Source organism: Oncorhynchus keta, chromosome 1 (assembly GCF_023373465.1).
Source record: "Oncorhynchus keta strain PuntledgeMale-10-30-2019 chromosome 1, Oket_V2, whole genome shotgun sequence".
NCBI lineage: Eukaryota > Metazoa > Chordata > Actinopteri > Salmoniformes > Salmonidae > Oncorhynchus > Oncorhynchus keta.
The window spans coordinates 49,671,122-49,694,482 of NC_068421.1; the positions used below are offsets into that span (position 1 = coordinate 49,671,122).

The 23,361-nt window shown below is 45.8% G+C and overlaps 1 protein-coding gene across 11 annotated transcripts in view; it reads right to left on the reverse strand.

Moving 5' to 3' along the window:
- The window catches only part of LOC118386029 (receptor-type tyrosine-protein phosphatase S-like), a 286,681-nt gene that overhangs the window by 141,813 nt on the left and 121,507 nt on the right, over positions 1 to 23,361 (reverse strand). For all 11 annotated transcript variants that reach the window (XM_052526699.1, XM_052526698.1, XM_052526696.1 and 8 more), the window contains 2 exons: positions 19,719 to 19,906; positions 1,921 to 2,066 (listed from right to left, as the gene is read on the reverse strand). In XM_052526699.1, coding sequence (XP_052382659.1) covers positions 1,921 to 2,066; positions 19,719 to 19,815 — 243 coding nt within the window. In that variant the 5' untranslated portion in view covers positions 19,816 to 19,906. The remainder of the gene's footprint in view (positions 1 to 1,920; positions 2,067 to 19,718; positions 19,907 to 23,361) is intronic.

Sequence of the window (23,361 nt, forward strand, 5' to 3'; positions counted from 1 at the left end):
TCATCATTATATAAGGAAGAGGACAAACACATTGGATCGATACGGGTGGCCGTGTAGAGTGACGTGCTGCTGTGCTTTTTGTCAGACGAAGGAAAGGTTCAGCGTCGAGCCGTGATGAATCTCAAGGCCGCAACGCTAATGAGGAACAGTAACTGTGACTGAGTGCACATCCGAGTCAATATCAAAGCAGAAAGCTGCTGGAGGGGGAACGCAACGATTTCTATCCTGCTTCGTAAAATGACTGTTTTAAAACAAAGGAAATAGCCAAGAGTTCAATCGCTGGCTAAATAACCTTGGGTTTGGGTTTGTCTGTAGTACGCGGCGGGAGGAGAACGCTAAATGCTAAACAGCACGGGTTGGACTGATTTTGCCCTCCATGATGATATTTCACTGGCTTCTTTATCCATTTTCTTCATGCTCCTCTTTGTGCCAGGGTTCCATCTTCTCCCCTTCTTCTCTCCTTCCCAGCGCGCTGGCAGCGCGCGTGTGTGTGTTCTTCCCAGAGCTGGCTGAGTTGCAATGACACTTCTCTCATTCCCCTTTCTCTTCTTCTTCATTGTGCTCCTCTTCAGGCCAGGGTTCCATCTTCTCCCCTTCTTCTCTCCTTCCCAGCGCGCTGGCAGCGCGCGTGTGTGTGTTCTTCCCAGAGCTGGCTGAGTTGCAATGACACTTCTCTCATTCCCCTTTCTCTTCTTCTTCATTGTGCTCCTCTTCAGGCCAGGGTTCCATCTTCTCCCCTTCTTCTCTCATTCCCCTTTCTCTTCTTCCTCATTGTGCTCCTCTTCAGGCCAGGGTTCCATCTTCTCCCCTTCTTCTCTCATTCCCCTTTCTCTTCTTCCTCATTGTGCTCCTCTTCAGGCCAGGGTTCCATCTTCTCCCCTTCTTCTCTCATTCCCCTTTCTCTTCTTCCTCATTGTGCTCCTCTTCAGGCCAGGGTTCCCTCTTCTCCCCTTCTTCTCTCCATTCCCCTTTCTCTTCTTCCTCATTGTGCTCCTCTTCAGGCCAGGGTTCCATCTTCTCCCCTTCTTCTCTCATTCCCCTTTCTCTTCTTCCTCATTGTGCTCCTCTTCAGGCCAGGGTTCCATCTTCTCCCCTTCTTCTCTCCATTCCCCTTTCTCTTCTTCTTCATTGTGCTCCTCTTCAGGCCAGGGTTCCATCTTCTCCCCTTCTTCTCTCCATTCCCCTTTCTCTTCTTCCTCATTGTGCTCCTCTTCAGGCCAGGGTTCCATCTTCTCCCCTTCTTCTCTCCATTCCCAGTGAGCTGGCAGCATTGTTAATGTGAGCGTGTGTGTGTTCACTGAGAGAGGGTGTGCATGTGTATGTTTGTGTATGCGCGCGTGTGTGTGTGTGTGTACATTGTTGGCGCGAGGAGCGACAAACAAACATCAGAAATAATGCACCGCGTGCTTAGAGGAATGTAGACCTGCAGCCGCCATTACTAGCCCCGAACGTTTCATTCAGCTAGCCATTCAAGTGTAAGAGGACAAGTAGAGTGTATTGGCACTGTGCAAAGTCATGTCACTCGACATGCGCCGGTGTCTTATAATTGATGCCTGGTTAAATGCAAACTGTCTGTCATGACAACTGATTTTGGGGTAGTCTGTGTGTGCTAGTTCAAGGACAGTGGAGGGAAATGATCCACCGAGCTCACCTTGGTGGAAACAGAAGAGTGATACATCCGTGTCAAATGAATCAATAGACCCGCTGCTCAGTTGGTAAGAGCACTCGCAACGCCAGGGTCGAGGGTTCAATTCCCGCCGGGGCCGCATATACCAAAATGTATGCACTCACTGTTGCTTTGGATAAAAACTTGGTATAGATTATGTGTCTTCATATAGGGGGTGTGGGGTTATTCATATTTCCACACTATCTCCACAGCAGTATGGGGCAGTGTAAGGTTACAAGCCTTTAATGTCTCACCTCAATGCGTTGGGAGTTGACCTTCTTCCCCTTCTTGTTCCAGCTCACCCGAGGCTTGGGGTCTCCCGTCGCCTGGCACACGAACGAGACCACGCCCCCGGATACACCGATCTGGTCAACGGGAACTTTAGTGAACCTTGGTGGCGCTGGAGACAGAGACAGAGAGAGACAGAGAGAGAGAGAGAGAGAGAGAGAGAGAGAGAGAGAGAGAAGAAGAGAGCATTAGAACAGATTTAAGAGAACAAAGTGATGCAACAACAAGCTCCAGTGGAGATAACCCAATTCATTACGGGGCCAGTTGTAGCTGCAAATGAAGGTAATTACATTTTGAAAAGCTTGTGTGCACACACTTTCATTGTATGAGAAGATAATAAAGTCTTGAGTGGCCTTTGGAATTCCTAAATTTCGTCCGCTGTATAATGTCACGGTTAGACACACCCACTCTGTGTGCTGCAGAGAGAGCCTATGGAAAACGTCAGCCTGCAGATTGGAGAGGCGAAGGGAATCATGGGGCTTGGATGTATAGAGAGCTGGTGGAAGGAAGGGTAGCGAGCGGCCGTGCATCAACACAGAGGTAATTACACTACAGACAATGCACACCCTGACACGCTGACGCCAACATGAATAATTTAACGGAGCAATGAATAATAAAGCGCCCACAGAGAAGCTTCTGTCTTGATTTTATGCCCCCCCCCCCGCCCCATACATAAACGCACAGACGAACACACACGTCACCCCCTACTCACAGAGAGCCCATCCAAAACCCACACACGTCCCTCACTGGCTGAGCCAGACGCACACACGCAAACGCCAACTGAAGAAAGGGATGGCGGGATAAGAGGATGACGAACATCCATGCCAGGAAGGCCGAGTGCGTTCGTTGTTGGGCATTCGGCTGTGGGGGCTGACAGGGGCTTTAGGCAAAATACGAGAAGTCAGAGAACTCGTTTGTTCTGCATTTACAAATGAACTTAACACCTTGCTTCCCAGGTTTTAGAAGCTTTTTTTCCCCACCTAACATCCCTCACCTTCACTGAAAAACTTGAATCAACAATAACACGTTCGCTACCTTCCTAATAATCTCTGATATTACCAGACTTGCTTGGGAGGACGGCGCTACTTTTTGAGTTTCTTCGCTGTTTTTCTGGTAGGTTGGGGGTCAGCTCTCACAACAACAAGCCGGGTAGAGGAAGCTCTCTGGGGGAACTTGTTAACTCCGGGGCGTAGGGATGATGAAACGTGCGGAGCGCGTTCATGTGGATTAATAATTAACGGACCGTGGGCAGGCAGGCCCCCTCTCTCTTTACTCTTTCTCCTCTCCCTGGGCCCCTATAAACACACACGAAGGAGAGCTCTGCTTCATTTGATTAGGGACAGGAGAGAGAGAGCTGGAGAGAAATAGGGAGGAGGGAGAGGGAGGGAAGGGGTAGTTGGGGGCTGGCTGGCTGGGAGGGAGGGAGAAAGAGAGACAAAAGGTGGATGAGTGGGTGGGGTAGAAAATGAAAATAGAGGCAGCAAGGGGTAGAGAGAAAGGGAGAGGGAGAAAGAGAGAGACGGTGGTTGAGGGAAGGGACTGAAAGAGAGGTCTCGAGATCGAGACAAAGAGAGAGAGAGACTGCCCGAGGACAGCAGAAGCGTAGCACAGGAAGTTCAACATACTCCAAAAGCAATCCCTATCACACATACCTCCACGCTCCCTTCACAGACCTGTACATGAGTCGGGAAGAGTCCAATCGACACCGGGCGAAACGTGACCCCATCGGTCTTTGCTGTGGGGTGACCAGTCTCTCTTGAGGTTCCCTACAATATTCCCAGGCCGGAATCCCAAATGGTCCCCTATACCTGAAATAGTGCACTACCTTTTGACCAGAACCTTACGGGCCCTGGTCAAAAGTAGTGCGCTAAGTTCTAAATAGGGTACCAGACGTAACAGGGTACCATTCAAGATGCAGCTCCAGCGATGGGAGGCCGGCCTAGGTGTCCTCTATGCGTGATGCGCGTCGCGGCTCAACAACAAACAATACAAATGACGTGATGGCGAGAGATGAAACGAGGCTCGGCGCAGGCTGATGACCCGTGGCAGCCAGCCAACGACGCCACAGAGAACATTACCGACAAGCGAGCCACAAGCCTTCTCCTATGGTACAGTAACACTGTCCACTGATGAAAGGAGCAAGAGATAAGATTGTGACATTTTCTTCCTTAGAAAAGAAGCAGAGGGGATTCACCTTTTCCCGGGCTATCTTGTCGGCCGGCGTCTTGACGAATTGATCCCTGTGACTGTCGAATGAGCAGACACGAAAATATTGACCGCAGAATCTTACTGGATCTCAGTGATTGTATCTTCCTTTGGCAAAAGCTACAGGTGGGTGGCTTGCAGCTGCATTTTGCGTAGCATCCCTCCACTATGCTCACCTTAGAGAGTATGACTCCTGGGCCCGTATGAAAAAAAGAGAAGATCTTGGATCAGCGTTTTAAGCCTTTTAAATCATAATACATGTGACTAAATAAACAGGGGTAATTGATCCGCTTTTTGAATAGAAGATATAGAGATATCTACATGGGCGAGCTGGGAGTGGCCTCTGTACTGGCCCGCTCCGGTTGGGTCCACAGGCCCAGTGTCCATTTGACCAGCCGATCAATCACAAGCTTTCCCCTGATCTCTGCCGTTAGATAATACTGTTGGATTCTGGCTTGAAATATACTTATTCATGTCACCATATTAGAACATATGAATTACTTTCTATGTATAGGAAAAGGATATGTTAGGGGTCAATGGGAACCTTGTGGTTCCAAAGTCACTGTGTGTGAGACAAGGGGATGTATGGAATGTTCATGGCCGTTCAAACATGTTATTGCAGAATATTGATATTTCTAAGGAAGAAGGAAGGAGGCGAATTGCAACAGTCTAGTTTCAGTTCCTAGTAGCCAAGTTTCCCGTTTCAGTTTCAGTTCCTGGCAGGCTAGTTGCTGTAGAACTATAGCAAGGAGGTGTGTGGAACTCAACTAGAGATAAGGTCAACAGTTGAAGGACCATGACAATACCAGTAAGAGGAACAGACTGAGTTCCTGCCTAGCAACAAACAAGGATTGTCTGTCTTAGACATGCAGGAGGTGACTCCGCCCAGTCGAAAGGCACCAACGTGTGCTTGTGTGACCTGTATGTTGTGCTTGCAGCTGAGGTACCCAGTGGGTTGAATACACCTGAGTTTGAGTTTTTGCTCTGCTTGTTCAGAACCGAACAATACCAAAGGCACTCATGAGGTTCTCTCTCTCCTGGGTTAAACTCACAGCAGAAGCTTTCAGAGGGTGAATGAAGAAAAGGGGTTGAAAAGAGATGAGGAACAGGGAGGAGAAGAGCAAAGGAGAGAGAGAAGAGACATCAAAGAGAGGGATGGGAAAAGTAGAAACGGAAAGCACGAGAGATGGAGGAAAAGGCAGCGAAACCTTCAGTGGCCAGTGAGCTACCAGAGCAGACGTGGAGCTCCTACATGCGTCACTCCAGGCCTCGGGCACCATTTTATACCCAGCTGAGAACAGAGGATCTGACAGAAGATTGGCCATTATGACAAGTAGGTAGGTAGTGTGTGTGTGTGTGTGTGTGTGTGTGTGTGTGTGTGTGTGTGTGTGTGTGTGTGTGTGTGTGTGTGTGTGTGTGTGTGTGTGTGTGTGTGTGTGTGTGTGTGTGTGTGTGTGTGTGTGTGTGTGTGTGTGTGTGTGTGTGTGTTTGTGTGTATGTGTGTGTGTATGTGTGTGTGAGCAAATGCATGCCCATGGGTGCATGCCCATGTCTGTACGTCTCTAAATACAATGCAATGTGTGTGTGTGTGTGTGTGTGCGAGTGAGCAAATGCATGCCCATGAGTGCATGCTCCCGTCTGTACGTCTCTAATTACAATGCTGTGCGTGTGTGTGTGTGTGTGTGTGTGTGTGTGTGTGTGTGTGTGTGTGTGTGTGTGTGTGTGTGTGTGTGTGTGTGTGTGTGTGTGTGTGTGTGTGTGTGTGTGTGTGTGTGTGTGTGTGTGTGTGTGTGTGTGTGTGTGTTTGGATGACATCCGAGATCAGCATAATTAACCTTTAAACATTTTCAATTGCCTCCTGCCTCAGGCATACCGCTGGTGGTTATTGTTGAAATCAACCCTTTATTCAGCGTCTGAACACCACTGTCACGCAGGCAGTAATTGCATGATAGAAATTGGCTATTGAAAATAAATTGCTTTCTCATTCCACCATAATAAGCAACATCACCGCAAACTAAACAATATGATACTGAAATTTCAACCAAAAAACACAAACACATTATGATCTAGGTATAGCCTGGATGTTATCTCGGCAATTTGACTGTAATGCCTGGAAAAAGTCCATAAAAGTCCACAATAACAAACTGGTGTATCACTGACAAGTGGGCTATTGGGTTCAATAAGTATCATTAGATGAATCATATTGGGACTTTCGTTACTCCTGTGTCTCATTCCACCTCAGCAAGAGCTGTCCCTCATTATCTCCCTCTATCACGGGCCTCTTTCAAATAGAGAAACGTACAGCTTTACACTGATAAAGCAAACAGGACCCAGTTTATCTGCCCAAGCAGGAGACGACATCGGGACAGAAATAACCTGAAATGTGGGTAGTGAGCTATCTTCACAGGGACATAGAATGGAATCTTTATTGAGCCAACTGCCACTGCTAGCGGGGAAGGCTAACCCATACTGTGTAAAGCAGACACTTGTTTTGCTAATGTAGCATCCCTCTACTGACTGGTAGGTTCTGCTCACCCAGATAAGAGAAATGACACCGCCTCCTTTCAAATAGCCTTTCGCTCCATGTGAGTGCGAATTCCATTTGCAGTACCTCCAGATTGCCATTTAGTAGGTAAATCAGGCAATGGTAGGGTTTGGTTAAATGCGTAACACTGTAATCGATGAGAAGCTTTTGGAGAATAAATAGGACCCATTATGATGTGGCTTAGGAAAGAAGAGGCCAAAATTGTACCTCATCTACCCATTGAATGATTTGTAAAAAAAGGGGTGATGGGTAGAAGCCACTTGTCTTTCATCTTGATCAAAATAGGCACCTTTTACAGCCGATAACACCTTTTACAGGCTTATTTGGTGGTGAAAGGAACATTTGGACATATTAGAGGTACTATTCACCAACTAATTTGACCTTCTTCTCTAATATCCCAGAGGCCAATAACAGTGGAGGAAGGTTAGAGTGATTTTTGTGTCATTTTTTGTTGTAAATGCTGCTGGCTTAGAGAACAAAAGAAACTGCTATATTTTAGGGCCACATAAGCTTTACAACCCACACAACCAAACATGCACACCATAATTACTCATGTGTACAAATTGGATTAGCCCTGTCAGCATTTTCTGACAGGACACCATCCTTTTTCATTGCTGGATGGTAATACATTTAGTCAGTAATGAAGAAGAAATGTCGTAGGGAAGAAATACGAGTTTTCAAGTAACCACCACATCGTTCCTAACCTACTTAAGCATAGATATTAGCGGCTCAGCTGTGTGAGGTAGGCCCACATCCACAGATCTCAGCATGCTAGCTAGCCACTTGTTACAGAATCCTGACAGGCTAGGGCCTGGCTTAAGACCTACCCCCCCTCAACCCCCCAACACCCTCCAGGCCTCAACACATCAAGCCCCCATCAACCAGGAACCAATTTTCACCGGCTGCCCAGGCAAGATCTATCGCTATGGAAACTGGCCTCTGTTTCTATACCCCTTGCCTCTCTTGCTCTTTTGTCTTGGGTTCCTGTCTCTCGCACACTCTTGCTCCTGGCTAGGGCTAATCAACTGCTGTGAGGAAGAGGTTGAACCAGGAAGCAGAAGAACGAACGAAGCAGGAGCATGGGCGTATGGGAAAAGAGGTGGTTGGTTGGGCTTCCCGGCCGCCTGCTCTGATACCCCACTGCGGAGTTACATCGGTGGTGTAAACGGTCATGGGAACCACTAAGACGGGAGGTATGACGTACGAGGACATCCCAGTTCCCCATTCTAGCTGTAGCGATGCTGGAGGACGTATGGCTCTTGATCCTCCACTCATTGACTGGTGTCGGTCCCATGTTAGACCGTTGCTGTTAACAGATAATGGCTTCCACCGAGTCCCATCAATAAACAATTGGCAGCCCGTGCTAATCCTGTGCCACGCAGTGGAGTTTCCGAGGGCTCATTTGGCATCTCTCACCGCCCGATGTACGGTAATCCTCGCCTTGCCTGGCGAATCTAACAACTTAATGAAACAATTGCTTTTTCAATTAAGGCAGGGGAAGAGGGGTTCATTGGGATTTGCTCTCGGGGCCGGGTGGTGGATCGAGTCACCTTGGATACAGTCATTCACAAACTGAGCGTGCTGACTGGATTATCAGACCAAACATCCGAGTGGGCCATCTTCTTATTCTCACTCCAGTCCAACTGGGCCAGGGGGTTGGAGCTACGGAGGCTCAGGAGGCCCAGACTGAGGAACCGCAAGATAATAATGATCCTTTTTATCTTCACGTCTTCACATTGTCTCCTTCCGCGAAGTATCATAAAGTGAATGCGGGCCGTCTACACTGCAAATGAGGTTGCACAGTACACAGTAGGCAGGCCAACAAAAAAACTTACTGTGGGAAGGAAATGCGAGTTCTCAGAGTGTTTAATGCCCAGTGGTCTCCCAACCACACAACTGTCGAAGAAGCTGAACTGGAAAGTGGTGCGCTCATAATAGCTCCAAATTGGTCCCATTGAAACCATTGTTTAGTGCACAGACTAAAAGAAAACAGCTAAGTATACCATACCTCGTTGGAAATAAATCAGTTCAATTCCGGGGAGGGGACAGAAAATTAAGTTTAAGAGCGCAGGCCATTTCAAAATGGCTATGCGATCGGGGGAGTTAGTGCAATAGGCACAATTTTGTGTCATTCTGAGTCTCTTCAGGCAATTGACACTTGGTGACTCCACCTGAATGAAAATAACACCTGCAATTGCTGAGAGCCAAAGACGGCTCAGGGCCACATCTTGGGTCAAAACGTGTAACGCAAGACACAGAAAATGGGTCTGCCTGAAAGGAGAAAGAGATAAATCCACTCCATCTTCTCACTGAAGAATAACTTTAGTGGGGGAGAAGGAAAAATACAAAGACACAGCCTTTTGTTCATGACACAGGGTAATGGTAATTGGAAACGTTCTGGTTTTTATGAAAAAGATCACTGTCTTTGCTCAATTCAACAAGGCATGAGAACAATCACGAGGTCATTACTTAGTACACTTTTTTTTTTAAAGTCAGTCTACATTTTGACAGCCGTACTCATATTCAACCTGAATACCCAACGTCAGCACATGAAACCAATCAAGCGCTCACCCGGGAAAAGCCATGAGCAAAACAAATGTTGTTGACAACATCATGAATGGTAGAAATGTAAAGTCCCATATTTTGGAAAACTACTGCATGTCCATCCAGAAGAATTGGCTCTTATTTAAATCACATGGGGGTCTAGTATAAAATTAAATTATATTATTCCATTTGTAAGAACCTTTGAAGATGTAACCTTGAGGAGAGTGCTCATCAAAGTGTTTGACACATTACAATTTCATGCACTTCAATCACCTGCATTGGCTTGTCAAACTTGACTTGAACAACATCACTCAAACTAATAGACCAAATAACCTAAATAAACGAATGCGAATGCGAAGATCGCATTGAAAAGACAGGTCTAGACGCACAAAAGTTGCATTGTGTTCCGATCTGGCTGACCACTTCAGGTGGTGGTCAGGGACGTGGATTTCTCCTCAGTCTGGACGCAATCAGCCCTTGTGAAAATGAAATTGTTTCAGCAAACTTCCTGCAAGTTTATGGCAGATTTGCTGCAAACTAAAGAGCGTGCCGCAAAATGTTGCCAGAAGTTTGCAAATGTTTGTCACGAGTGGAGAATATGCGGCAAACCTTTGGCAACAATCATATTTATTGCCACTAGTGGAAAACAATTCACCAGAGGTTTTTTCTGGCAAACAATTTTCTCAAGATTATATTTGAATCTGTGGCAAACCTGTGGCAACAATATGTATTATCCACTAGTGGCAAACAGTTTACTAGAAGCCGTATCTGGTGAACACATGAGTTCCTAGACCAGTAACCGTTGACAACTAATCAGGGAGGATTTAAAGAACCTGTTGGAAAATGGACACCAAGCTAGCTATCTACCAAAGTTGTCCTGTGAGTATCTAACTTATTAATTAAACTTCCTAATAAACATTCAAATGGTGTTAGCTAATTGATTTCCAGTTAGAAATGTCATGTTTTATGGGATAGAGTGAAACACATTTTGTTGATACCAGTTTCAATCTGTCAGCCCCACTGACTGGCTAGCGTTTGGCTATCATATATTTTGCACAATTAATGTGATAGTTAGCTAGATAATTAATGATTTGCCTAAACACATTTCTTTAGGTGAAGACGTTGGGGTCTTTCAATACGAACATGCATGTTAATATGCCTCGGTCAATTTTCAGTAGCATGTTAGCTAGCACCACAGCTAAGGTAGCAACAATAGGAGCTGACTTGACATCAAAGCAAGACGTCAATTTTGCAGATGGATGCCCTTCCCCAACCCTGAGGCTATCTTAGCAGGAGGCTGCATCAACACCCTGGAAATATATTTGTGGTGCACTCACTCATAACACTTTTTTTTTTGATAAATGATACTTCAAGGCTGATAAGGTAAGTAAACTGATGTATTACTTTCGTAAATGTAGCTCATACAGTCATTCGTTGTAATAATGACATATTTCATTTCTTTCAACTAGTAGCTAGCACATCTTGATCATGTGTTGTCCCTTCTCTCTTTCTAGAAACAATCAGTTACAAGGCAAAAAGACCGATTGAGGCGTTCAATCAAACTGAGGACAGAGACATATGTGTGCACCAGGTCAAGGCTTACTGCATGCATAGCTTTGAGATGTAAGTTGACAATAATAAATGCTGGAAAAATAATATGAATTGCAAAAGTAGGCATTTATGTTGCTTTTCTTCCACCCAAGCCGTATACACCTGAGTCAGGAAGGAGAGACAACTAGTAGACAACTGTCTTTTAATGATGAAGTCCCCAGTCTAGGTTGAATATCATGATTAGTTGATTAGTTTGAACAATTGTGTTAAGGCTAGGCTGGAGAGAAATATTGTACACGGTGGCTCTAGGAACAGTTGGCCACACATTTAAAAGGTAACCAATTGAAGTTTAAAAGATTGTAAAAATTGTGATTAAATATCACAAAATTGGGGAGAAAATGGGGTAAAAAGTATTTTTTTAAAGCCATGAGGTAGAAGAAATTGTCCATAGAGCTCCGAGTCAGGATTGTGTCGAGGCACAGATCTGGGGAAGGGTACAAAGGTCATTAAAGGAACATAGTGGTCTCCATCATTCTTAAATGGAATAAGTTTGGAACCACCAAGACTCCTTCTAGAGCTGGCCGCCTGGCCAAACTGAGCAATTAGGGGAGAATGGCCTTGGTCAGGGAACTGACCAAGAACTAGAGGTCGACTGATTATGATTTTTCAACGCCGATACCGATACCGATTATTGGAGGACAAAAAAAGATGATACAGATTAATCGGACAATTTTTATAATGTATTTGTAATAATGACAATTACAACAATACTGAATGAACACTTATTTTAACTTATTTTAATCTATTTAGCCTCAAATAAATAATGAAACATGTTCAATTTGGTTTAAATAATGAAAAAACAAAGTGTTGGAGAAGAAAGTAAAAGTGCAATATGTGCCATGTAAGAAAGCTAACATTTAAGTTCCTTGCTCAGAACATGAGAACATATGAAAGCTGGTGGTGGCTTTTAACATGAGTCTTCAATATTCCCAGGTAAGAAGTTTTAGGTTGTAGTTATTATAGGAATTATAGGACTATTTCTCTCTATACCATTTGTATTTCATATACCTTTGGATGTTCTTATAAGCACTTTAGTATTGCCAGTGTAACAGTATAGTATAGTATAGTAACAGCTTCCGTCCCTCTCCTCGCTCCTACCTGGGCTCGAACCAGGAACACATCGACAACAGCCACCCTCGAAGCAGCGTTACCCATGCAGAGCAAGGGGAACAACTACTCCAAGTATCAGAGCGAGTGACGTTTGAAATGCTATTAGCGCGCACCCCGCTAACTAGCTAGCCATTTCACATCACATCGTTACACCAGCCTAATCTCAGGAGTTTATAGGCTTGAAGTCATAAACAGCAGAGCTGCTGGCAAAACACACGAAAGTGCTGTTTGAATGAATGCTTATGAGCCTGCTGGTGCCCACCATCGCTCAGTCAGACTGCTCTATCAAATCATAGACTTAATTATAACATAATAACACACAGAAATACGAGCCTTAGGTCATTAATATGGTCGAATCCGGAAACTATCATCTCAAAAACAAAACATTTATTCTTTCAGTGAAATACGGAACCGTTCCGTATTTTATCTAACGGCTGGCATCCATCAGTCTAAATATTCCTGTTACATTGCACAACCTTAAATATTATGTCATAATTACGTAAAATTCTGGCAAATTAGTTTGCAATGAGCCAGGCTGCCCAAACTGTTGCATAAACCCTAAATAAGCGTGCAATGAATGCAAGAGAAGTGACACAATTTCACCTGGTTAATATTGCCTGCTAACCTGGATTTCTTTTCGCTAAATAAGATTAAAAATATATACTTTTGTGTATTGATTTTAAGAAAGGCGTTTATGTTTATGGTTATGTACACATTGGAGCAACGACAGTCCTTTTTCGCGAATGAGCAGTGCATCGATTATATGCAATGCAGGACATGCTAGATAAACTAGTAATATCATCAACCATGTGGTGTTATAACTAGTGATTATGATTGATTAAGTTTAATGCTAGCTAGCAACTTACCTTGGCTTCTTACTGCATTCGCGTAACAGGCGGCCTCCTCGTGAGGCAGGTGGCTAGAGCGTTGGACTCGTTAACCGTAAGGTTGCAAGATTGAATCCCTGAGCTGACAAGGTAAAAATCTGTCATTCTGCCCCTGAACAAGGCAGTCAACCCACCGTTCCTAGGCCGTCATTGAAAATAAGAATGTGTTTAATCTAAAGATTAAAAAAGGTCTACAAAATAAATAAAAATACAAATAAAATAAATAAAAAAATCGGCAAAATTGGCGTCCAGAATTTCCGATTGTTATGAAAACTTGAAATCGGCCCTAATTAATCAGCCATTCCGATTAATCGGTCGACCTCAACCAAGAACCCGACCTCGGACTGGGGCAAAGGTTCACCTTTCAACAGGACAATGACCCTAAGCTCAAAGCCAAGACTAGGGAATCCAGGCACAATGTGGACATGCTAGACACATTTAAATGTAGGTGTAGACGCACGACGTGTTCTGAATTCCATGATCAGAACTCCATGATCAGAATTCAAAAGCTGCACGAAATGTCAAGTCTCGACACGGCCTTGGAAAAAGGGCAGAGTAAGCTTCAGTGCTCATAAGGCGAAGCAACAGAATTGACAAGAACACATGTGTGTGCTGCAATACATGATGTACCACATAAAAACATTAGAAGTCAACATCACTAAATTCTGATAGTTACTAACAGTGTGGCCTGTGAATGGTTAAACAACTATTTAACTCAAAACTATATGAGGAATAGGGTTGAGAGTGAGAAAACCAGAAAATGACTCTCTCCTGCCTAAGGGGCCTGAAATATTTCACTTGGCAACTTCAAAGGAAAATAAATCATTGAACCCCCCACTCCCATCACTTTGGGCTCTAGTCAATTACAATTAGGCGGTCCAGCCAGAACACTAGGCTAGCACAGCCACTCTTAAGTAGATTGCACAGAGGACAGGGGGCATAAATAAACGTTGCAAATAAACATCACAGTTTTCAATTGTCCTTGCTTGTTGCACACAGAAACTTGTACCCTCCCAAAAAATAGATATGCTGTCTAGAAAATACTTTTCCACCACATCAGTTAAGTTGGTGGTCATGGAGCACTAACATTGTGCTAATATCCATATGTTTATGTATATAATACTGTATATATACATTCCAAGAACATGTTAACATTGGTTGGAGTAGAGGGCCTCATTTATTGCTCAATATTGTTGGGGAATTGACGAGCCGTCCAGAGTAGAAGGGGAAGAGGCGCTTTTTATGGCGGAGGGAGGCGGAGTAACTGACCGCAGAAGAACAAATAGGACTGTGCAGACAGTTGTTATTTCTGGACGACAGCGCTGTCGCCCGTGGTGTCTGGCAGTCGGGCGGTTTTTGGACGAGACAGACGGAAGGATAATGGTGGCCCTGGGTGCTGTGGTTAGACACACTGACACACCCTGGACGGAGGGACAGGGCCTTTAAATAGTGTGTGTGTGTGTGTGTGTGTGTGTGTGTGTGTGTGTGTGTGTGTGTGTGTGTGTGTGTGTGTGTGTGTGTGTGTGTGTGTGTGTGTGTGTGTGTGTGTGTGTGTGTGTGTGTGTGTAGGAATTGAGAAATGTGGGAATCAGGACACCGACATTTGGCCCCTTTTGGAAAGGAAGAGGGTAGTCCCACCCTGCAGGGGTCAGATCTGAGGAAACACACGCGCACAAACACAGACACAAACAGAACAAAAAACAAACATCGACCAAACATGCATCCATTTCTCTGAATTTGAAGGGCAAAAACAAGGAGCAGAGCTTGTGATTGGTCAATCGAGGGGAGTGACCGCTTGTTTTGCTAGGTGACCCTACAATCTCCTCTAGTACACAGGCAATTTAGAAGATGAGGGACCGCTATGCTCTTTTCCCAACAAGGCTGTTAGCAGAGGGTTACACACACACACACACACACACACACACACACACACACACACACACACACACACACACACACACACACACACACACACACACACACACACACACACACACACACACACACACACACACAGTGATATAAACCAATGCTTTATTACAGCGGGGTAGCTAGATTTATTCAACAGCCTTTTTTCCCTTTTTGATTAAAAACATCTCCTCCTCGTTGTGATTTATGAGAGTGAAAGGAGTAGCGAGAGAGGGAGAGAGAAAGGGAAAGGGAGGGGGGAGAATGACATCATGCTTTTAGCACAGGCCCCCTTTGATGAGGTGACTTCCAAGAGAGTGGGAGGTGTTGATGGAAAGAGAGAGAGAGGGGGGGGGGGTAGGAGGTGTTGATGGTGAGAGCGAGAGAGAGCGAGAGAGAGAGAGAGAGAGAGATTGAGAGAGAGAGAGAGAGAGAGAGAGAGAGAGAGAGAGAGAGAGAGAGAGATAGAGAGAGAGAGACAGACAGACGGGAGTGAGGGAGGGAGGGAGGAGAGACTAATGTGAGGCTCTTCGTCCCCCTACGATGAGCAGGTGGGAGGAAATAAAGTTGGATGACTGCACCCCTGGGCCACTGGTGTGTGCGCGTGTGTGTCTGTGAGCGCATATACACGTGTGTGTGTGTGTGTGTGTGTGTGCATGTGTGTGCGACTGTGTGCGTGCATGTGTCAGGCTTCATCACACATAAAGCCCACAGGTGCATCGAAACAAAAAGGGTTGGGAGGAGAGAGGTAGAGAGATGGAGGGAGCGACAGACAGATTGCTTAAACGAGGCAGGGGGGAGAAGAACAGGAATGAGACAAAACAAAAAAGAGGGGGAGGGTGGGGGTAGCTCTGTCAATCAGTGGGAGAGGAGCGGTGGCTGGATCCAATCTCATCCAGCAATCAGAGGAGGGAGAGAGACGTGGAGATGGATGGACTGTGTGTGTCTAAGTTTTTTATGTCCACCTCAGTGTGCATATTGATGTGTATGAGAAAGCGTGTACCTGAATGTGAATGTGCGTGTGTGTGTGTGTGTTCGTGTGTGCCTGTTTACTGCTAACAGGACCACGAGGGGGGCCGGTGAGCCTGGTGGTTGGGGGAATTGTGGGAAGAGTGATTAGAGGTTGGGGGTTGAGGGAGGCTGTGTGTGTGTGTGTGTGTGTGTGTGTGTGTGTGTGTGTGTGTGTGTGTGTGTGTGTGTGTGTGTGTGTGTGTGTGTGTGTGTGTGTGTGTGTGTGTGTGTGTGTGTGTGTGTGTGTGTGTGTGTGTGCGCTGCCTGCTAAGAGACTGCCGTGCATTATTAGGAGGGTTGAATACAAAAGCTCTGCTGATGGAGAAGGAGGAGGCTGAGAGAGACAGAGAGATTGACAAAAAGAGCTATCATATCCGCTGCCGGAACCTGATGAAATGGGGCAGAATCTCGATACTGACAAATTGCAAACAGAAGAAAGAGATGCAGGGACGTTTGTGTGTGTTTGTGCATGTACAGTTGAAGTCGGAAGTTTACATACACCTTAGCAATATACATTTAAACTCAAGTTTTTCACAATGCGTGACATTTAATCCTAGGACAGATTCCCTGTCTTAGTTCAGTTAGGATCACCACTTTATTTTAAGAATGTGAAATGTCAGAGTAACAGAAGAGAGAAGGATTATTTCAGCTTTTATTTCTTTCATCACATTCCCAGTGGGTCAGAAGTTTATATACACTCAATTAGTATTTGGTAGCATTGCCTTTAAATGATTTAACTTGAGTCAAACGTTTCGGGTAGCCTTCCACAAGCTTCCCACAATAACTTTGAAAGTATGCTTGGGGTCATTGTCCATTTGGAAGACCCATTTGCGACCAAGCTTTAACTTCCTGACTGATGTCTTGAGATGTTGCTTCAATATATCCACATAATTTTCCTACCTCATGATGCCATCTATTTTGTGAAGTGCATCAGTTACTCCTGCAGCAAAGCACCCCCACAATGGTGCCACCCCGGTGCTTCATGGTTGGGATGGTGTTCTTCGGCTTGCAAGCTTCCCCCTTTTTCCTCCAAACATAATGATGGTCATTATGGCCAAACAGTTCTATTTTTGTTTCATCAGACCAGAGGACATTTCTCCAAAAAGTATGATCTTTGTCCCCAGTTGCAAACCGTAGTCTGGCTTTTTTATGGCGGTTTTGGTGCAGTGGCTTCTTCCTTGCTGAGCGGCCTTTCAGGTTATGTCGATATAGGACTCGTTTTACTGTGGATATAGATACATTTGTACTTGTTTCCTCCAGCATCTTCAAGAGGTAATTTGCTGTTGTTCTGGGATTGATTTGCACTTTTTGCACAAAAGTACGTTAATCTCAAGGAGACAGACCGCGTCTCCTTCCTGAGCGGTTATGACGGCTGCGTGGTCCCATGGTGTTTATACTTGCATACTATTGTTTGTACAGATGAACATGGTACCATCAGGCGTTTGGAAATTGCTCCCAAGGATGAACCAGACTTGTGGAGGTCTATAATTGTTTTCTGAGGTATTGGCTGATTTATTTTGATTTTCCCATGATGTCAAGCAAATATGCATTGAGTTGGAAGATAGGTCTCAAAATACATCCACAGGTACACCTCCAATTGACTCAAATGATGTCAATTAGCCTATCAGAAGCTTCTAAAGCCTTGACATCATTTTCTGGAATTTCCCAAGCTGTTTAACGGCACAGTCAACTTAGGTTATGTAAACTTATGACCCACTGGAATTGTGATACAGTGAAGTATAAGTGAAATAATCTGTCTGGAAACAATAGTTGGAAAAATGACTTGTCATGCACAATGTAGATGTCCTAACCGACTTGCCAAAACTATAATTTGTTAACAAGAAATGTGTGGAGTGGTTGAAAAACTAGTTTTAATGATTTCAACCTAAGTGTATGTAAACTTCTGACTTCAACTGTATGTGTGTGAGGGAGAGATACGGTGTGTGTGTGTGTTTGTGTATGTGTGCGTGTAACAGTATAGCTTCCGTCCCTCTCCTCGCCTCTACCTGGGCTCGAACCAGGGACCCTCTGCACACATCGACAACAGCCACCCTCGAAGCGCCACAAAAGCAGCAGCCCTTGCGGAGCAAGGGGAACAACTACTACGCTATTAGCACGCACCACCGCTAACTAGCTAGCCATTTCACATCGGTTACATGCGCATGATCCTCTCTCCCAGCTATTTAAACGGCGCACAATGAGTGAATGAGAGGGGGAAAGAGGTGAGGAGGAGAGAACAGGCAACAATAGATCACGCTGTGGAACAGACAGGTAGATAGACGGGGACTGATTCCAGACAAGAGGAGTGATAGATATACATCAGCCTATGGCGTGAGTGTGCCATCAGTCTCTACTCCAGACACTGGCCAAAGAACAGAACAAACAGACACAAATAGCAAAGGACCAATTGTAAACATATAGTCGGACAACTCTCTATACGCTGTATGCGCCATATGCATTCTATCATGCACTGTGTTACCTACCATGCACGCACGCTCAACCATACACACACAAAACACAAGCAACAACAACAAAAAGACAGAGTATATTGGGGAAAGAAAAGGAGATGGAAGAGGAGAGGGAGGAAAAGGACCAGAATGTGACACATTGTCACGCAGTCACACACACACACACACACACACACACACACACACACACACACACACACACACACACACACACACACACACACACACACACACACACACACACCAGACCCTACCAGCCGTACACTGACTCAACTGGATTTAAAAAGTGAGAAAGTGTCTCTCTTCTCCCTCATTCTCTCCCTCCATCTCTCCCTCTTTTATTTCTCTCTGCACTCCCTTTGTTTTGTTTTCCTAACGCGTCTCTAAATCCATTTTAGCAGAGAAATGGTGCAGAACAAATCCGAACGGGGAGTTTCGGGATAAGAGAGCCGACGATATTGAAAATCGGAGGAGCGATGGGGTACGTCACAAATGGCACCTTATTCCCTATGTAGTACAGTGCTTTTGACCAGGGCCCATAGTGAATTGGGTGCCATTTGGGACAAAGCCATTGTAAGGTGAGAGATGGGACGACATACCGGTAGTGTCACGCTGGTATCAATGATTCGGGAGACAGACGCAGGAATGCGTACATTTTTTTTATTAAGGCCCAAATTACGGTGTGCCGTGTAAAGGCACGGGGACGAAAACCAAACAAACAAGTAACAAAACACAAGGTAGAAACCCAAAACAAAAGAGCGGGGAGTACCTCGAATAAATAACACTAGCGCACAATGATTATCACATGGGACGAGACCCGTAATCATCTGCACAATCCACAAGGGCACGAAAGCCCAAAACACACAGCACAGGTACTCACACGCACCAACGGACATAGTAACAATAATGGTAAACAAAAAGGCACATACATACAAATACAATCAGTGGGAATAGGGGCCAGGTGTGCGCAATGAAAGTTCCAGAGGGATCCGTGACAGATGGACAGATAGACAGACACACAACAACTCCGTGTATGTCACGTGTATCTGACGTACAACATGTCATTAATAAAAGTGAATAACATATTAAATAGGTCACAAAGTAAAACTCAAACTCGGAACGTAGGTGATATCCAGTAAAAACCCTGAAAGTGCATTTGATTTGAAAAACAATGTGACATTCATATGATTTTTACACTATAGTGCTGACCAAAACCAAACTGTGAAGTTCCACATATTGTATATCCACATGGTCCTTTTCAGCCCGGTTCCAGCAACGATGCATAATCAGGCCGGCTCAGTACAGCATGGTTTAGAATGGCTCGGTTCGGCTCATCAGTGTGAATACCCCTCAAGACATACAATATACATATTCTCTCACACACACACAAACTATACCTTTCCCACGCACGCACACACACACGCACGCACGCACACACGCACACACACACACACAAATATTATAGTAGTACTCACATAGGGCATGGGAGCCAGTGAACAGCAAACAGAGCAACAGAGCGCAGAGGGGCAGCAGGGCCGGCAGAGAAAGGCAGGGTGGACCGCCGGCGGCCATCTTGTTCCGGGGGGGCGACTTTTTACCTGGCTGGAGAGCCGAGGCCCCACAAGGAGGAGGCTGGGGTCTTCACACAGGATGTCGTGGCACTCTGCAGGGAGGAGGAGAGGAAGAGAGGAGATGATGAGCTAGGATGTCGCCAATTGAGCATTCAAGCGTTTTAAAAGGAAGTCTGCTTCAAAGCCTGAGGTGATGTCAAACACACACACATCCCAGTCACATACAACACATGAATCTTAACTTTTTTCAACAATGGACACATTCCAAACCTCTACCGCCTCTCTGTCAGTAAATGCACAGTGTTGAGCATACATTATCATACATGTTCCTATCAGCTGTGTTGCTAGCGAGACAACACAAGGCTCATATGCACTTATTTATGACAAGACACACACCACCGTCACATAGATTGAGAGAGGCAAGGAAGCAGGAAACCATCTCCAGAGCTGTTCTCCCCCTATCCTAATAAACTGTTTTTCACATCTCATAATTAGCTGGGGCATTTATCTCTCGATCTTGTCATTATTTGCTTATCGGCACATTGTGTAATTATGGGGGTACCCGCCGATATTTCAGACAGCGTGTCTTTGTTTTAGTCAAATTACCATTAATCCCTGGATGTGTCCCGAAGTGCACCCTATACTCTTCGTAGTGCGCTACTTTCAACGGGCGACTTACGAGTCCTGGTCAAAAGAAGTGCACTATAAGGGTAATAGGATGCCATTTGGCACGGATCCCCTGTGTGCGCGCGGCGGTGGCGCCCAGCAAGTGGGCCCTCGTTGATATGTCTGCCACGTTTAATGCCCGAGCGCAGTTACACACTTTAATTAAAAGAGGAGGAATTAAGAGAACACGGAGGGGAAGAGAGAGGAGAGAGATGAGTGATTTTTCAGGATCCATGACATGAATGGAGAGGAGTCTGAATACCTGGTATTATGAATACCTGTGTATGTGTATGTGTGTGTGTTTGTGTTTGTGTTTGTGTGTGTGTGTGTGTGTGTGTGTGTGTGTGTGTGTGTGTGTGTGTGTGTGTGTGTGTGTGTGTGTGTGTGTGTGTGTGTGTGTGTGTGTGTGTGTGTGTGTGCGTGTGTGTACACTGAGATGCTGTGCTTGGTAGACAGAATGGGGCTTGGTAACAACTGCCATTTCGTAGCTGCGTTCCAGGTCACTGGCAGATTCTAAAAGTTCCAGACTAGTTCTGAGGGGTTCTAAAATGTTTGGAGACATCAAAATAACCACTACCACTGGGTTGACCACCTCTTCCAATTACCCATTAGTGTAGTCATTCGTGTGGTCAATCCTCGACTGCTGTGTGACCGCAAAACATTCACTGTCCATCAGATGCCATTAAAAATCCTCAGTGTTCCACTTCCAATGGGACAAGCCTGAGGTCTCTTTTCTTTAAGCCACGTGAACATAGCTAGAGGGAGGATTGTTTTGCAGCACACACCTCCAGTCAGGCAGGCCGCAGCTATACTTGCAGTGTAACCCGGCACCCCAGACGCCACGCCACACCGCCTGCCAAGTCTTCACCCGCCTAGCCGCAGGGCCCATCCCTCCACACACATACACACATGGAGATACCCACGCACACAGACAGACACACGAGCAAGCGGGCACACCCGCATACACACACACTTCGAGACTCATACACACACACACACACACACACACACACACACACACACACACACACACACACACACACACACACACACACACACACACACACACACACACACACACACACACACACACACACACACACACACACACACAAACACACACACACGTACACACACGTACACACAACGTAAGCACACACACACTCCGGGGAGGAGTCGAGTCGGCAGAGCTCCTTCGCTCCAACAATGGGCCCTTTGTGGTTCTCCGCGCCAAAGACTGGGGGCCCGTCAGAACCTGAGCTCATCGCTCTACACACACACACACAGACACTCTCAGTGCACGCTTCTAGCACTCTTCCTCCCTCTCCTCTTTCGTATTTGTGTTGAGAAACAGTCTTGTGTTGTTGTTTTTTTCTTCAGGGCGGGCAGGTGATGTCAGTTAGAGATAGAGAGATGTAATGAGAGGGGGGTGGCGGGGGGGGGGTTATGGATGTGTGGAGGGGGATGGTTTTCTGTGTCAGGCTTATTGTTCTAGATGTAAACGGTGGGGTTGGGAGGGGGGGGGGGCGTGGAGGAATCGCACCGTGTTTCTGGATCTCTCCAGCAGGAGGCTAAGCCTCGCCTGTCTGAAGCCCATGGGAAGTAAACATTGTGTGGGGTAGTGATTCATTGCGCTCCCCCTGAGCTGGCTCTCTGCCTCCAGGCTCAGGTTACAATGCAAAATGGCCTACTGTTGTGGTGAAGTACCATCAACCTGAGCATCCTGATCACATACACAGGCTCACACGAGAACGCATGTGCAGACACGAGAACAAACGTGCAGACACGAGAACAAACGTGCAGACACGAGAACAAACGTGCAGACACGAGAACGCATGTGCACACATGACGACAAACAGACACACACACACACACAAACAGACACACACTTCAAATGCGAGACGGATAATAGAGCGATAATATCTCAAAAACGACATGGACAATACCTAGAAATATAGATGCCACCATTCCACAATGACCAGCTATGTGTGTAGACTTGCAGCTGTCCATAGAGACACGAGAATCACACTCACACAGTCATGGTCGGGTGGTTGAAGCACAGCAGCGCAGCACTTCCCTGGCTACTAGCACCTCGCCGGGAGAAGAGGAGAGGAGGAGCTCTACTAAGCGTGGCCGCGGCCTCCGCCATGCAGATGGAGGCGAGATGAACAGTGCTTCACAGTCAAACGATGCTCACACCCATCGATCGGTAAAACCTCGCCCGCAAACGGCTTCGTCGAAGGGCAGGTGGAGTGGAAACCGTCAGTCGCTAGCTAGCGGCTAACGCTCACGTTTCACTTTGTTTCAGATTTATCCTTGAGCAGCTCCAGGAATGTTTTTCTTGTGTTAGGACGGTATCGGCAACTCGTTTCACAATCTACGCCTGTATTATGTTTTATTGGGATAGGAGCGCAGATTGCTAGCTAGTTGACATATTTGGCCTACTATGAGCGCTAATCGCTAACACTAACATTGCACTGACTTCAACTGTCCGATACGTATATGTTTTCACTGGCTACACAATAGCCTAACTCTGACATGGAACGAGTCCAAATGGCCAGGCGTCTGAGAACCGTTAACATGCTAAATGCAAGATATCCAGGGTCCTGCATTAAAATGCTTTATCTTGGCCAGGTCGCAGTTGTAAACGAGAACTTGTTCTCAACTGGCCTACCTGGTTAAATAAAGGTGAAATGAAATGACATTTAAAGAATGAATTATCGAGCTTTGTAACCATCTCCAGAAGGCTCTTGTCTCCGTTTTCCACGCTGACGGACTAGAATCTATGACATACAGTAATAATGAAATCCAGAAACACACACATAGACTCAACAGGTGATCAATACAGACCGCTACTCCCCACATATTTCAGATATGTATC